Raw genomic sequence first — 13924 nt, 5'->3', positions numbered from 1 at the left:
CTGTAATCCCAGCTACTAGGGAGGCTGAGGCAGGAGAATCTCTTGAACCCGGGAGGCGGAGGTTGCAGTGAGCTGGGAGGCACCACTGCACTCCAGCCTGAGCAACAAGAGCGAAACTCCATCTCAAAAAAAATAAATAAATAAAAAAGAATAAAAGAATAAAAGAAAAAATGATTACCCATCACACACAGTAAAATTTCAACTCTCCACAGCACTATCTTTACCTCTAGAAGAAAGAATAAATCAGAGTCCTAACATCCCTACCACTTAAGAATTGAGGCTTCACTTCACAGAAGAAGCTCCCCCTCCTCAAAAGAAGCACAAAAAGGAATGGAAGAAGGATACAGGAAATAAACTCCAATGCTACGAATCACACTAAGTTTCCATTTCCCTCCACTAATAATAGCTGTAACAATCCCTTGGGGAGTCACAAAAGGGTGGGATCTACCTAACTTAACCTTAGAGGGCATTCCTTAATTGAAATCCTAAGTAAGTTCTTCTACTCCAACCTCTGGATTAGATTTTGTGTGTGCGTGCGTGTGTGTGTATGTGTGTATGTGCGAGACAGTCTCGCTTTGTCACCCAAGCTAGAGTATATTGGCGTGATCTTGGCTCACTGAAGCACTGACCTCCTGGGTTCTGTCTGCCCCCTAGTAGGTGGGACTACAGACGCATGCCACCATGCCCAACTATTTTTTTTTGTATTTTTTGTAGAGATGGGGTTTCACCATGTTGCCCAGGCTGGTCTCAAACTCCTGAACTCAAGTGATCCTCCTGCCTCGGCCTCCCAAGGTACTGGGATTACAGGTGTGAACCACCACACCCAGCCTGGATTCAATTTTTACCAGTTTATACTCCAGGACATCTCCATATTCCCACTATAGTCCTTAAATCATATAGGCAGGGGCGTAGCCTGCAGAGCCTACTACTCAAATGCCATAAATTTTTACAGAAAGAAAAATAGCAACTGTCACCCTTACAGAACTGAAAATAAAGTAGGCAGGTTCGTGGAACTCTTCCTCAGATACTACCAGTGGGACTTACTGTTGCAGTTTCTCGAGCTCCTCAGCCTCCAGCTCTGCTGTACTTTTGCAGGTCACAGGCCGTGCACGGTATTTGGTTTGCAGTACAGGAGTCTGTGGGTCTCTGCCAATCTTGGTCACAGAAGATTTGGAGGGTAACAGGTCTGTAAACAGAGATGACAGATGTTCATCTAGCTCCGCAAGACCCAGTTTACTTGTAAGTGCTAATTCACCTGTGTAGCTCAGAGAAGGATAAGCCAACCACAGAGTGGTGGGCCCACAAAAGTCAGCTCAGCTTACCTCGGTCAAACCAACCAACATTCAGTTATTTCTCCCCTATTCCTCTTTTATTGAGGAGTATGACTAAGGTAGCCTTTGGGTAAACTCTACTGTCATCTTCTGAACTGAAAATCCATCCATGTCTGATAGGTTCCTTATCACTGCACGGGCCTAGACTGACTTCATTTTTTTTGAGACAGGGTCTCACTCTGTTGCCCAAGCTAGAGTGCAGGGGCATAACAGCTCACTACAAATTCAACCTCCCTGGACTCAGGTGATCTTCCCACCTCAGCCTCCCAAGCAGCTGGGATTACAGGCATGCACCACCATGAGCAGCTAATTTTTATATTCTTTGTAGAGACAGGGTTTCACTATGTTGCCCAGGCTGGTCTTGAACTACTGGGCTCAAGCAATCCACCCACCTCAGCCTCCCAAAGTGCTGGGATTATAGGCGTTAAGCCACTGTGCCTGGCAAGGCCTATACTTTCTATTGACAATGCCAATTATTTTGCTTGTTATTAACACAAAAAATTTTTGCTTATTCCAGCTTTAAGATATAAGGCCTTCCTGGCCGGGCGCAGTGGCTCACGCCTGTAATCCCAGCACTTTGGGAGGCCGAGGCGGGGGGATCACGAGGTCAGGAGATCGAGACCATCCTGGCTAACACGGTGAAATCCTGTCTCTATTAAAAATAAAAAAAATTAACCGGGCGTGGTGGCAGGCGCCTGTAGTCTCAGCTACTCGGGAGGCTGAGGCAGGAGAATGGCATGAACCCGGAAGGCGGAGCATGCAGTGAGCCAAGTGAGCCAAATGAGTGCCACTGCACTCTGGCCTGGGCGACAGAGCGAGACTCCGTCTCAAAAAAAAAAAAAAAAAAAAAAAGGAAGAAGGATATAAGGCCTTCCTAAAGACCAAGTAAAGCCTGAACAGAATGGCTCAAACCTGTAATTCTAGCAATTTAGAAGGCCAAAGCAGGAGAACTGCTTGAGGCCAGGAGCTTAAGACCAGCCTGGGCAACATAATGAGACCCTGTCTCCTAAGAAAATATAAAAATTAGGTGAGCATGGTGGCATGCACCTATAGTCCCAATTACTTGGAAGGCTAAGGCAGGAGGATTGCTTGAGCCCAGGAGTTGGACACTGAAGTGAGCCATGATCACGCCACTGCACTCCAGCCTGGGTGACAGAGCAAGACCCTGTCTCTAAAAAGCAAAACAAGAAGGAAAATAAATAAATAAATAAATAAATAACAAAAGAAGACCAAGTGAAAACTCCCAATTTTATGAAATCAATATAAAAGCATCCAGACCACTTCTTACAGAAAATCAAATGGAGAAAGTTAAAAACTATGTTAAAGCATCAATATTAAGACACCACCACCACTCAATGAAAATATTAATTTACCTGGCCAGTGAAACCTTGTCAATTTTCATAACTAATATAGAATGAATCTTTCAATTTAGGTCTTGTCACATAACAGTGGTAGATCAAAACCAAATCTATTTTAGAAATAAGCCATGTTTCAAAGATACATGTAACAATTATTTAGCTGTAACTGTACAAAGTTTTAAATAAAAATTGCATAATATAATTTCTCTTTCCATTTGCCAGGACTAGTATTCTAAAAGCAGGACATATCAGACTCTGAGTCATATATTATTTGAAAAGTTATGCTTAATATTTAAATTTCCATTAGAATAAAGAAGAATATTTCATTATTTTCATACTATAAAATCTAACAAAATCATTTTGGCCACTAGAACATAATAACAACATTAAAAAACGCTGTACTTGGCCAGGCGCAGTGGCTCACACTTGTAATCACAGCACTTTGGGAGGTTGAGGTGGGCGGATCACTTGAGGCCAGGAGTTCAAGACCAGCCCGGCCAACACAGCAAAACTTGGTCTCTACTTAAAATACAAAAAGTAGCTGGGCATGGTGGCACACACCTGTAATCCCAGCTACTCGGGAAGCTGAGGCACAAGAATCTCTTGAACCCAAGAGGTGGACGTTGCAGTGAGTCAAGATCGCGCCACTGCACTCCAGCCTGGGTGATGACAGCCAGAACGAGACTCTGTCTCAAAAAAAATGCCTATGCAAGGATATAAAAAATTTAGAGATCCTCAAAGGTAAAACAACCACATTCTGCTTTATCCAGAATACTATCCCTATACTCCCAACAACTATTTAATACCACCTCCACCCTTCAGATTTCATCTTTCTTCTTGTAGAAATTATTTCCATAAAGATAGAAACTATTAAGTTAGAATCCACTCATCTGCTCACCACCAAATCTACAAACTCCTCCAGTATTTGCACCCATTCCTCCCACTCTTCCATCCTCCTTTTAAAGAATACTCACTCCACCTGTGCTAAGTATCCCTCTAATACCTGCCTGCTCAAGGACTTAATCCATTAGTTATCTCCCCTCTCTCGTACCTTCAGCTTCTTTATCTCTGACGAGACTTCTCAACATTCAGACATGCTCTCCCTGTCTCCCACCTCCTTTGACTCTTGCATCTCCCCCCTCCTCAAAAGTCCTTGCCATAATTTGTAGTGACCTATTTATCTCTAATGACAGTTTAAGAATGCAAAGAACTAATTAATTTATCTCTAATGACAGAGATAAATAGGTCACTACAAATTATGGTAAAGGCTTTTGAAACTTGATGTCAGAAACTTGAAGTCGAGTTTTGAAACTTGAATTAGAAACTTGATGTTGAGTAGCACCAAGTCCATTTTATTTACCTCTATACACCTAACACAGTGTGCCTGGTTAGTAGTAGTAAAAATTTTGGTGGACCACTGAATAAAAAGTACATAGCCTTGAATGAAATGAAATGCCTTCATTTTCTATAGGTAACTAAATGCAATGTGACACTTTGACACATGGCAAAAATGTCCATTAAGGATGTGTAATGACATCTCAGGTTACCTTAATTCATTCCCCTTGGCCAATTATTGATGAGGAGGATCAAGACGGTTGATGGGTACAAGACAGATAGCTCGGTGGTTTGAAAAATTCTGAAGGATACATTTGTTGTCTGCATAGTCACACGCCATACTTTAATCGAAAAACTAGGATTTCAGCTAAAGACAAATCTGTGCCTAAGATGTAAGCAGAGGGAATACAGGAGAGGTTCCATCCAACTGTGATACTGATAGGAAACTTACTAATATCATCCTTCTTGCTCCTCAAATGATATCTGTTAGGGGTTCGTTTATGGAAGTCTTCAACTTGCTGTGCGAGGGGCACATATGTAGAAACTGTTTCATCAAATGTTCTTTTCTTTCCTTGGGACAGGTTGAAAGGCTTAACAACGGTACATCCCTTAGTCACTCGGGCCTGTAAAGAGAAAAGTTGTTCCCCAAATGAAATGTCACGGAAGAGCTCACATCTACCATAAGCCACATATTCGGCACAGAGGATCAATAAAAAAGGCCTGTGTAAAACCAAGATTATTATTCTGAAGTTTGTCAGTCCTTGAGCAAGGGTTATAACTACTCTATTCTCATTAAAAAAAATTAAAAAAGGAAGAAAGGATCTAGCACTTAACAAATCTTATGTTCTGGAATAGTACATAGGTAATTTTTCCCCAACCATGTCAATGTTTTGAAGGAATCCAGAGTAAGCTATCTTAGAATTGAAGACAAAAAGCGCTGCAAAGGAATCTCACCCTCAACTCCACTTAAAAAAAAAAAAAATTGATTAGGCCTCTGGGTCTGCATCAGGTCAGGCAGCTTCCTGAATCAGTGGAATCTCTCCATACATCCCCTAAAGTGACTGATGAAGAAGCCTATTCCTATTCCTTGGACCAGTAATTTTGATAAAACTGGTCTCTAATTGGAAGCAAAACCCTTCAAGGACCTATATCTCAAAGAAAGAAGCATAACCTCAGGGTTTAAGAACGCAAATAACTAATTTCAAAAAATGATGATACTGACTACAAATGCAAGTGGAGATTGCTCTGGTAACAAAACTGCATGAGATTTGACTGGTCTGCCCCAACCCTATTTTTCCTATAAGATCTGTTATATTGGCCAGGCGTGATGGCTCACACTTGTAATCCCAGCACTTTGGGAGGCTGAGGCAGGTGGATCCCCTGAGGTCAGGAGTTTGAGACCAGCCTGGCTAACAGGGGGATACCCTGTCTCTACAAAAAATACAAAAATTAGCTGGGCGTGGTGGCAGGCGCCTGTAATCACAGCTACTTGGGAGGCTGAGGCAGGAGAATCACTTGAACCCGGGAGGCGGAGGTTGCAGTGAGCCGAAATCGCGCCACTGCACTCCAGCCTGGGCGACAAAAGTGAAACTCCATCTCAAAAAAAAAAAAAAGATCTGTTATATTTTACACATCTTTATAGACACAAGGTTTTTTAAATCAATTATACTATTATAAACAGTGACCACAAATGCTACACGTAAAATCCTAAATGAATATTAGTAACAGAAATGTTCATTTAGTCCATCAACTTACAGGAGATGAAGGATGCTTTCGTAGTTCAGACGTAAAGTTCACTTCCTTATATTCCTCCTGGTTCTTAGGATGTTGTTTGATTCGCTCATCTGTGCGGAAGTGGAAGTCAATTGATTTGGTGACCTGGCTCACTGATTTCTTCACAGGTTGCCCTGAGAGATGAACACAGTAAAACACACAGACAACATTAAGATAGGGAACACCAGTAAATCCCCTTTACTCCAGTCCTTTTGCTATTTCTGTCACCATGGATCTAACTTTGCTCACTATCTACGTGTAACCCAAAACTTTAAGTAGTCCTCAGGGACACTAATATATGTGTCATATTCACTGAGTACTATTAGGTTTGAGGCCTTTCAGTCAGATGCAAACTAAAAAAAATAGTAGCACAGGGTAGAAGAATCCCATCTCCCAGGTGTGGTCATAGCTATGGAGAAAAAGAATAACTGGAATACTTTTGATAAGAAAAGCTATGGATTGACTTTGAAAGCACAGTTAACTCAGCATTTCTAAGAGGAAAATCCTATAAACTCCAGGGGTGCTTTTTCAATCCAGTAAGGAGAGCTTTATAGTGATGACTCCACCAGTAACAACTCTATGCCCGAGCAAAGTAGAACTGTGACCCCTTCAGCTCTCTCAGTCATACTTTTCCTGCATAGGTGAATTGGATTTGACTCAGTTTTCTTTTCCTTTGCCTTTAGAAAAAAATAGGAAAACAACAACAAACTGGCCTGCCCAATTACTTTATCTTCTGTCTCAATCCAAGTTCCTTTTTTTCCCTAAGACCAAGAACAGACTTTTAAGAAAGTACCAGTGGGCCGGGCACGGTGGCTCATGCCTGTAATCCCAGCACTCGGGGAGGCTGAGGTGGGTGGATCACCTGAGGCCAGGAGTTCGAGACCAGCCTAGCCAACATGATGAAATCCCATCTCTACTAAAACTACAAAGAATTAGCCAGACATGGTGGTGGACCCCTGTAATCCCAGCTACTCAGGAGGCTGAAACAGGAGAATTGCTTGAACCCAGGAGGCGGAGGTTGTGTTGAGCCGAGATCGCGCCACTGCACTCCAGCCTGGGCAAGAAGAGCAAAACTCTGTCTCAAAAAAAAAAAAAAAAAAAAGTACCAATATATGTAAAGTACCAATATATGTAAAAAGTGCTAATAAACACATCTTTTTTATGCTGACTACTAAATAAGAAAGCCTTTTTATTTACTTTAGAGACGTCAAAAACACCAAGAGTGTAAGAACCACCCCTCATGAATCAGACTCAACCATAGCCAAGCTCACCTATTCCAGCCAGAGCAAGTTTCTTGAATTCTTCATTCTTTTTCCGCATCTCCACCACCTCTTGCTGCATTTTCATACTCTTCTCCAGCTCTTGCTCCTCAGTACTTTTTAGGACCTTCTGCCTAAAGAGAAAATCAGTAAATGAGAAGAGAGGAGAGGAGAAAGGCGCTCAGTGACTCAAAAGAATCTACAGACATTATATAATATTTTTAACCTGTGATAAAATAATCATCAAAACCAAAAAAATCATCTAATAAATAGATGCTAACTTAATTAGATAACACCATGAAAATAAATAAAAATGCACACTTTGGCCAGGCGTGGTGGCTCATGTCTATAATCCCAGCACTTTGGGAGGCCAAGGTGGGCAGATCACCTGAGGTGAGGAGTTCAAGACCATCCTGGCCAACATGGTAAAATCCTGTCTCTACTACAAATACAAAAATTAGGCAGGTGTGGTGGCACACGCCTGCAATTCTAGCTACTGGGAAGGCTGAGGCAGGAGAATCGCTTGAACCTGGGAGGTGGAGGTTGCAGGGAGCCAAGATCACACCACTGCACTCCAGCCTGGCCACAGAGCGAGACTCCATCTCAAAAAAAAAAAAAATAAAGACAAGAAAATGCACACTTTATACCAAAATACTGAAAAATTTTCAGAAGAAAATAACTAAAATAGATTAGAATATATTACAAAATATCCATAAATATGATCATGAACGATGAGATTGGACTGGGTGCAGTGGCTCATGCCTGTAACCCAGCACTTTGGGAGGCCGAGGCAGGTGGATGACCTGAGGTCAGGAGTTCCAGACCAACCTGGCCAACATGGTGAAACCCCATCTTACTAAAAATACAAAAATTAGCCAGATGTAGTGGCAGGCACCTGTAATTCCAGCTACTCGGGAGGCTGAGGCAGGAGAATTGCTAGAACCCGGGAGGTGGAGGTTGCAGTGAGCTAAGATCGCGCCACTGTACTCCAGCCTGGGCAACAGAGTGAGACTCCATCTCGAAAAACAACAACAGCAACAACAACAAAAAAGATTAGGTTGTGAGCCACAAGAAAAACTAAAAGACTAGTTGAAGCCTAGTGCAGTGGCACGCCCTTGTAATCCCAGCTACTTGGAAGGCTGAGGCAAAAACACTGCTTGAGCCCAAGAGTTCAAGACCAGCCTAGGCAACACAGCAAGGCCCTGTCTCAAAAACAAAAACTAAAAAAGACCAGTAGAATGAGGAAAATATCTACAACCTAGGGTTAATACACATAAAATACATGTAACAGAGGGAACAAACTCAGAAGTAAAGCCGACTAAATCCCAACCCTGTCATTTCATTTGCCGCCTATAATGATCTTGAGAAAACTATTTAACTTCCCTGAGCCTCAGTTTTCTCCACTGTGAAATGAGAGTGTAAATACTCATGTTCATATTCTATTTATGACTGTTCAATCAGATGATGTTTCTGAAGTGCTTGACACATGGTAACGTTCAATACAGAGTATCCATTCTCAGTAAGGAAAATATCACCAAGGACACTTATAGGCAAATAAGGTTACCAATAAGAAAAAAAATAAAAAGGAAACAGATAATTCACCCAAGAGGAAATATGGAAAAATGTTTACAATAGTAGCAGTAATACAATCTTGTCAGCAAATACATAAAAATTAAAATAATTTGATGTTGGGGTTGGGGGAAATGGGGAGATGATGATTAAAGAGTACAACAAATCTCAGACAAGAGGAAAAAGATTTTTCTTTTGATCTACTGCACAGGGTGGAGGATATCATTAATAATAGTAATACACTAAGAGAATAAATTCCAGCCAGGCGCAGTGGCTCATGCCTGTAATCCCAGCACTTTGGGAGGCTTAGGCAGGTGGATCACCTGTCAGGAGTTTGAGACCAGCCTGGCCAACATGGTAAAACCCCATCTCTACTAAACATACAAAAATTAGCTGGGTATGGTGGCAAGTGCCGGTAATCCCAGCTACTCGGGAGGCTGAGGCAGGAGAATCACTTGAACACGGGAAGTGGAGGTTGCAGTAAGCTGAGATCCCACCACTGCACTCCAGCCTAAACAACACGAGAGAGACTCCATCTCAAAAAAAAAAAAAAAAATCCAAATATTCTCACTACAAAAAGTGATAACTATTTGAGGTGACAGATATGTTAATTAGCTAGATTTAATTATTCCAAATTGTAGTCATGAATCATAACATCACTTTGTACTGTATAAATACATACAACTATAAATTATCAATTTACAATTAAATTTTTAAAATAATAATTTGATGCCATCTATATGAATTTAAAAAACCGAAACAATTTTAAAAGTTAATAAACAATGCAGATGAGATAATAAGAAAATAAAAATATTCATTTAAAACCAATGGCACTTCAGGCCAGGCATGGTGGCTCACACCTATACCCAGCACTTTGGGAGGCTGAGGCGGGCAGATCACTTGAGGTCACGAGTTCGAGACCAGCCTGGCTAACATCAGGAAACCCCATCTCTACTAAAAATACAAAAATTAGCCGGGGCCAGGCATGGTGGCTCACACCTGTAATCCCAGCACTTTGGGAGGCTGAGGCAGACAGATCCCTTGAGGTCAGGAATTCAAGACCAGCCCGGCCAACATGGTGAAACTCCATCTCTACTAAAAATAAAAAATGAGCCAGGTGTGGTGGCAGGTGCCTGTAATCCCAGCCACATGGGAGACTGAGGCAGGAGAATTGTTTGAACGTGGGAGGCAGAGGTTGCAGTGAGCCAAAATCGCGCCACTGCATTCCAGCCTGGGCGAAGAGCGAGACTCCGTCTCACAAAAAAAAAAAAAAAAAAAAAATATTAGCCAGACGTGGTGATGCATGCCTATAATCCCAGCTACTCAGGAGGCTGAGGTAGGAGAATCACCTGAATCCAGGAGGTGGAGGTTGCAGTGAGCCAAGGTTGCGCCACTGTACTCCAACCTGGGTGACAGAGTGAGACTCCACCTCAAAAAAAAAAAAAAAAAAAAAAAAAAAAGACCAATGGCACTATAAATTGGTACTTCCATTTCAGAAGTAAAATTAGCAATAAATATCAACACTGACAAAACTGGTCATACCCTGTGGGGAATTTCTCCTTCCTTATTCTGAGGAGATCACTCAAAGAAATGGTTCTGCCTATAAAGTTGTTGACTGAGTACTTATAATCATGAAAAGCTGGAAACTACATTTTCAACAGAAAATAGTTAAATATAATTTGATAGAATATTAACAATCTACCAAAAAAGGATAAATGTGGAAATTTTGTAGCAGCACAGAAATAAAATCTGAAATAATCTCATGGCAAGTCAATAAAGCAGAACCCAAGGTTTTGTACTAACTGATTGTGAAAATATGTACGCGGGCTTGGGTAAAACCCAGCAGGGAGGTTGGAAAAATAAAAAATGTTCAATTTACGTGGTAAGAACCATTGCTAACTTTTTCCTTTTATATTTCTTTTAAATTTGCTTCAACAGTATATTTTTCTGACTGTTCAAGATCTGAGCACCAGCCAGCACTGTGGCTCACATCTGTAATCCCAGCACTTTGGGAGACCAAGGCAGGAGGACTGTTTGAGGCCAGGAGTTTGAGAGCCTGGGCAACATAGCGAAATCCCATCTCTACAAAAACATGTAAAAGTTAGCCAGGTAGGCTGGGCACAATGGCTCACACCTGTAATCCCAGCACTGTGGGAGACCAAGGTGGGCAGATCACTTGAAGTCAGGAATTCGAGACCAGCCTGGCCAACATGGTGAAACCCCATCTCTACTAAAAATACAAAAATTAGCCGGGTATGGTGGTGCACACCTGTAATCCGGGCTACTTGGGAGGCTGAGGTAGGAGAATTGTTTGAACTCGGGAGGCGGAGGTTGCAGTAAGCCAAGATCGTGCCACTGCACTCCAGCCTGGGAAACAGAGTGAGCCTCTGTCTCAAAAAAAAAAAAAAAAAAAAAAAAAAAATTTAGCCAGGCATGATAGTGCATGCCTGTAGTCCCAGCTACTTGGGAGGCTGAGGTGGGAGGATCACATAAGCCCAGGAGGTCAAGGATGCAGTGAGCCATGATTGCACCACTGCACATCAACCTAGGCAACAGAATGAGGCCCTGTCTTTAAAATTAATTAATTAAATAAAAATTTAAAAATCTGAGCACCCATCAGGACACATGTAACAATTCACCTCACCATGGTCAAAGCTTCAGGAGTTTGCCAACCTCCAGATACACCAAACAGATTGTAGATGTAAATCTGTAATTTTATACCATTCACTCTAAAGTTTAAATTCAGGAAAGAAACTTACTTTGCAGGTGGCATACAAGGCACAGTATGTCTACCCTTGGCTTTCTCTGGAGAAGATGCATTCTTTTCAGAAGTATCTCGATGAGCACTGCCTTCTTCCTCTGGCTTCTTTTTGTTAGAACTTGAGTTCAAAAGGACAAAAAATATGTTTTCAATTCCCTGAAGCATAGCCTGTACCCTCCTCCCCAAATCTACTGCATATGGATTAAATTTTCTCATTCTATAGGATAACAAGCATGCTTCCACCACATGATTCTTCCAATAGTATCATTAGATCATATATATTAATGGCTTCAATGAGTAAACTTTGAGAAAGCCAACCGCTATCAAGAGTTATCTAGTGGTGGTTTGGAAGAGTAAGGAGGGACTCTAACTGCTCACCATCAAATGATCAAATGGCAGAGTTAATTGCCATCCCAATCTATTCTGTCTCTTTCTTATTAATAAAACCCCAATTTCGGGAGGAGCAGCAACGCACTAAGCTACAAGTAAGTATTGTACTTGCCTCAACAGCCTCTACTGCAACTAGGGAATCCAACTGACACAAGTCTAGGCAAATGAAATAAAATTTAAGGGTTGGTGGGAAAGACTTAAGTTTCCTGATATAGATGCTACCCTTTTTCCTTTACTGTACTCTTCTTCTTCTCTTAAACATAAATATAACACCTAGAGATACACCAGCCATCTTGCGCCAGTGCGACAACACGCAAAAGAAAAAAGCTAAGAAACACAGAGCAGCATCTTGAAGAACAAGTATGAAAAAAAAAAAAAAAAAAAGCTAAAAATCAGCCACTGAACCAAAGCCAGCAGCAAACTACTTTTAGACCTCTGTGAAACAAATAATTCATTATTCTTTAAACCACTCCCGTTGAAGACTATTACTTGCAGCAAAATACATTAATAAAAATATGAACAAACATCATGTATGCAGCTTGTTATTAACCGTAAAAACAAAAAGAGGTAAAACCTATGCCAACTAAGATGTGAGTGCCCTCCAGGATACATGTAACAATTCACCTCACCATGGTCACAGTTTTAGGCATTTCTCAAGCTTGAGGTGCACCAAACATATTACAGATGTACCATTTTTAATTTTATTCTATTCAATCTAAAGTGTAAATTCAGAAAAGAAACTTACAAGTGGTATACACGGTACAATATGTCTGCCCTTGGCACTAAGAAGTTGTGGCTACTCACACTTTCATTTTCTTAGAGGGTAGAATTTCATCGATGATTACAGGAGTGGCACATCTCTTGGCTTTCATTTTTACATTATGCTTTTCTTTCTGTTTCAAATCCTTCTGAGCAGAAAGCCTAAGAGATCTTCTATGGTAGAGAAATTGACAAAATATATAATAAATATATATACTACAGATATCCAAATGTTCCTGAGAAATGTGAAAGGATGTCAAACTACAAAGGGCAATAAAATGAAGTGCTATTATCTCTACTCTAAAAATCTAATCTCTCTTGTTGATAGTTTTTGAAATTCAACCATAACATTTTAGTTCTTAAATACACCAGTGTCTATAAATGTGACCTCAATAAAATGATTAAAAAGAAAAACTTGGCTGGGCATGGTGGCTCATGCTTGTCATCCTAGCACTTTGGAAAGCTGCGGCAGGAGGACTGCTTGAGGCCAGCAGTTCAGACCAGCATGGGCAACATATCAAGACCCTGTCTCTATAAAAAATTTTTAAAAAATTAGCCCTACGTGGTGGTGCGCATCTGCGGTGCTAGATACTTAGGAAGCTGGGGTGGAAGAATCACACGAGCCCAGGAGGTCAAGGTTGCAGTAAGCCATGAGCGTGCCACTGCATGCCAGCCTGGGCAACAGAGTAAGACTCTGTCTAAAAATAAATAAATCAATAAGATGAATACAAAACAAAGAGCATAATGACAGATCTAATACATACCAAAAAGTGCACAAAACAAAAATACTTAAATGACTACAAAGTGGAAGACCTTATGAAATCACCACCTAGGCCAAGATACAGAACACTGACAACCACTGCTATCTTGATTTTAAGAGTGATCATTAGATAGGCCAGGCGCAGTGGCTCACGCCTGTAATCCCAGCACTTTGGGAGGCCGAGGCAGGCGGATCATGAGGTCAGGAGATCGAGACCATCCTGGCTAACATGGTGAAACCCCGTCTCTACTAAAAATACCAAAAAAGAAATTAGTCAGTCCTGGCAGCGGGCGCCTGTACTCCCAGCTACTCGAGAGGCTGAGGCAGGAAAATGGCATGAACCCGGGAGGCGGAGCTTGCAGTGAGCCGAGATCGCACCACTGCACTCCGGCCTGGGCGACAGAGCGAGACTCCGCCTCGAAATAAAAAAAAAAAAAAAAAAAAAGAGTGCTCATTAGATAATTTCCTTATTGTTTTACCAAATAAGCACGTATAACGTAAACATGGTATGTTAGTTTTGAAGAAAAACAAAAAATTTTGTATAATGTAACCAGACTACTACAAGTATTCTTTTCTGTCTGGCTTATCTCACTCAACTTTATGTATGTGAGATTCAACCACATCAATTC

General features: G+C 41.3%; 1 protein-coding gene across 7 annotated transcripts in view; it reads right to left on the bottom strand.

Moving 5' to 3' along the window:
* The window catches only part of TPX2 (TPX2 microtubule nucleation factor), a 62620-nt gene that overhangs the window by 18358 nt on the left and 30338 nt on the right, over positions 1 to 13924 (bottom strand). For all 7 annotated transcript variants that reach the window (XM_054466890.2, XM_054466893.2, XM_054466889.2 and 4 more), the window contains 6 exons: positions 12581 to 12709; positions 11385 to 11504; positions 7069 to 7190; positions 5780 to 5931; positions 4476 to 4647; positions 1045 to 1186 (listed from right to left, as the gene is read on the bottom strand). In XM_054466890.2, coding sequence (XP_054322865.1) covers positions 1045 to 1186; positions 4476 to 4647; positions 5780 to 5931; positions 7069 to 7190; positions 11385 to 11504; positions 12581 to 12709 — 837 coding nt within the window. The remainder of the gene's footprint in view (positions 1 to 1044; positions 1187 to 4475; positions 4648 to 5779; positions 5932 to 7068; positions 7191 to 11384; positions 11505 to 12580; positions 12710 to 13924) is intronic.

Source organism: Pongo pygmaeus, chromosome 21, assembly GCF_028885625.2.
Source record: "Pongo pygmaeus isolate AG05252 chromosome 21, NHGRI_mPonPyg2-v2.0_pri, whole genome shotgun sequence".
Classification (NCBI taxonomy): domain Eukaryota; kingdom Metazoa; phylum Chordata; class Mammalia; order Primates; family Hominidae; genus Pongo; species Pongo pygmaeus.
The sequence above is the reverse complement of the archived record's forward strand: the minus strand, read 5'-3'. Positions and strand labels throughout refer to the sequence as shown.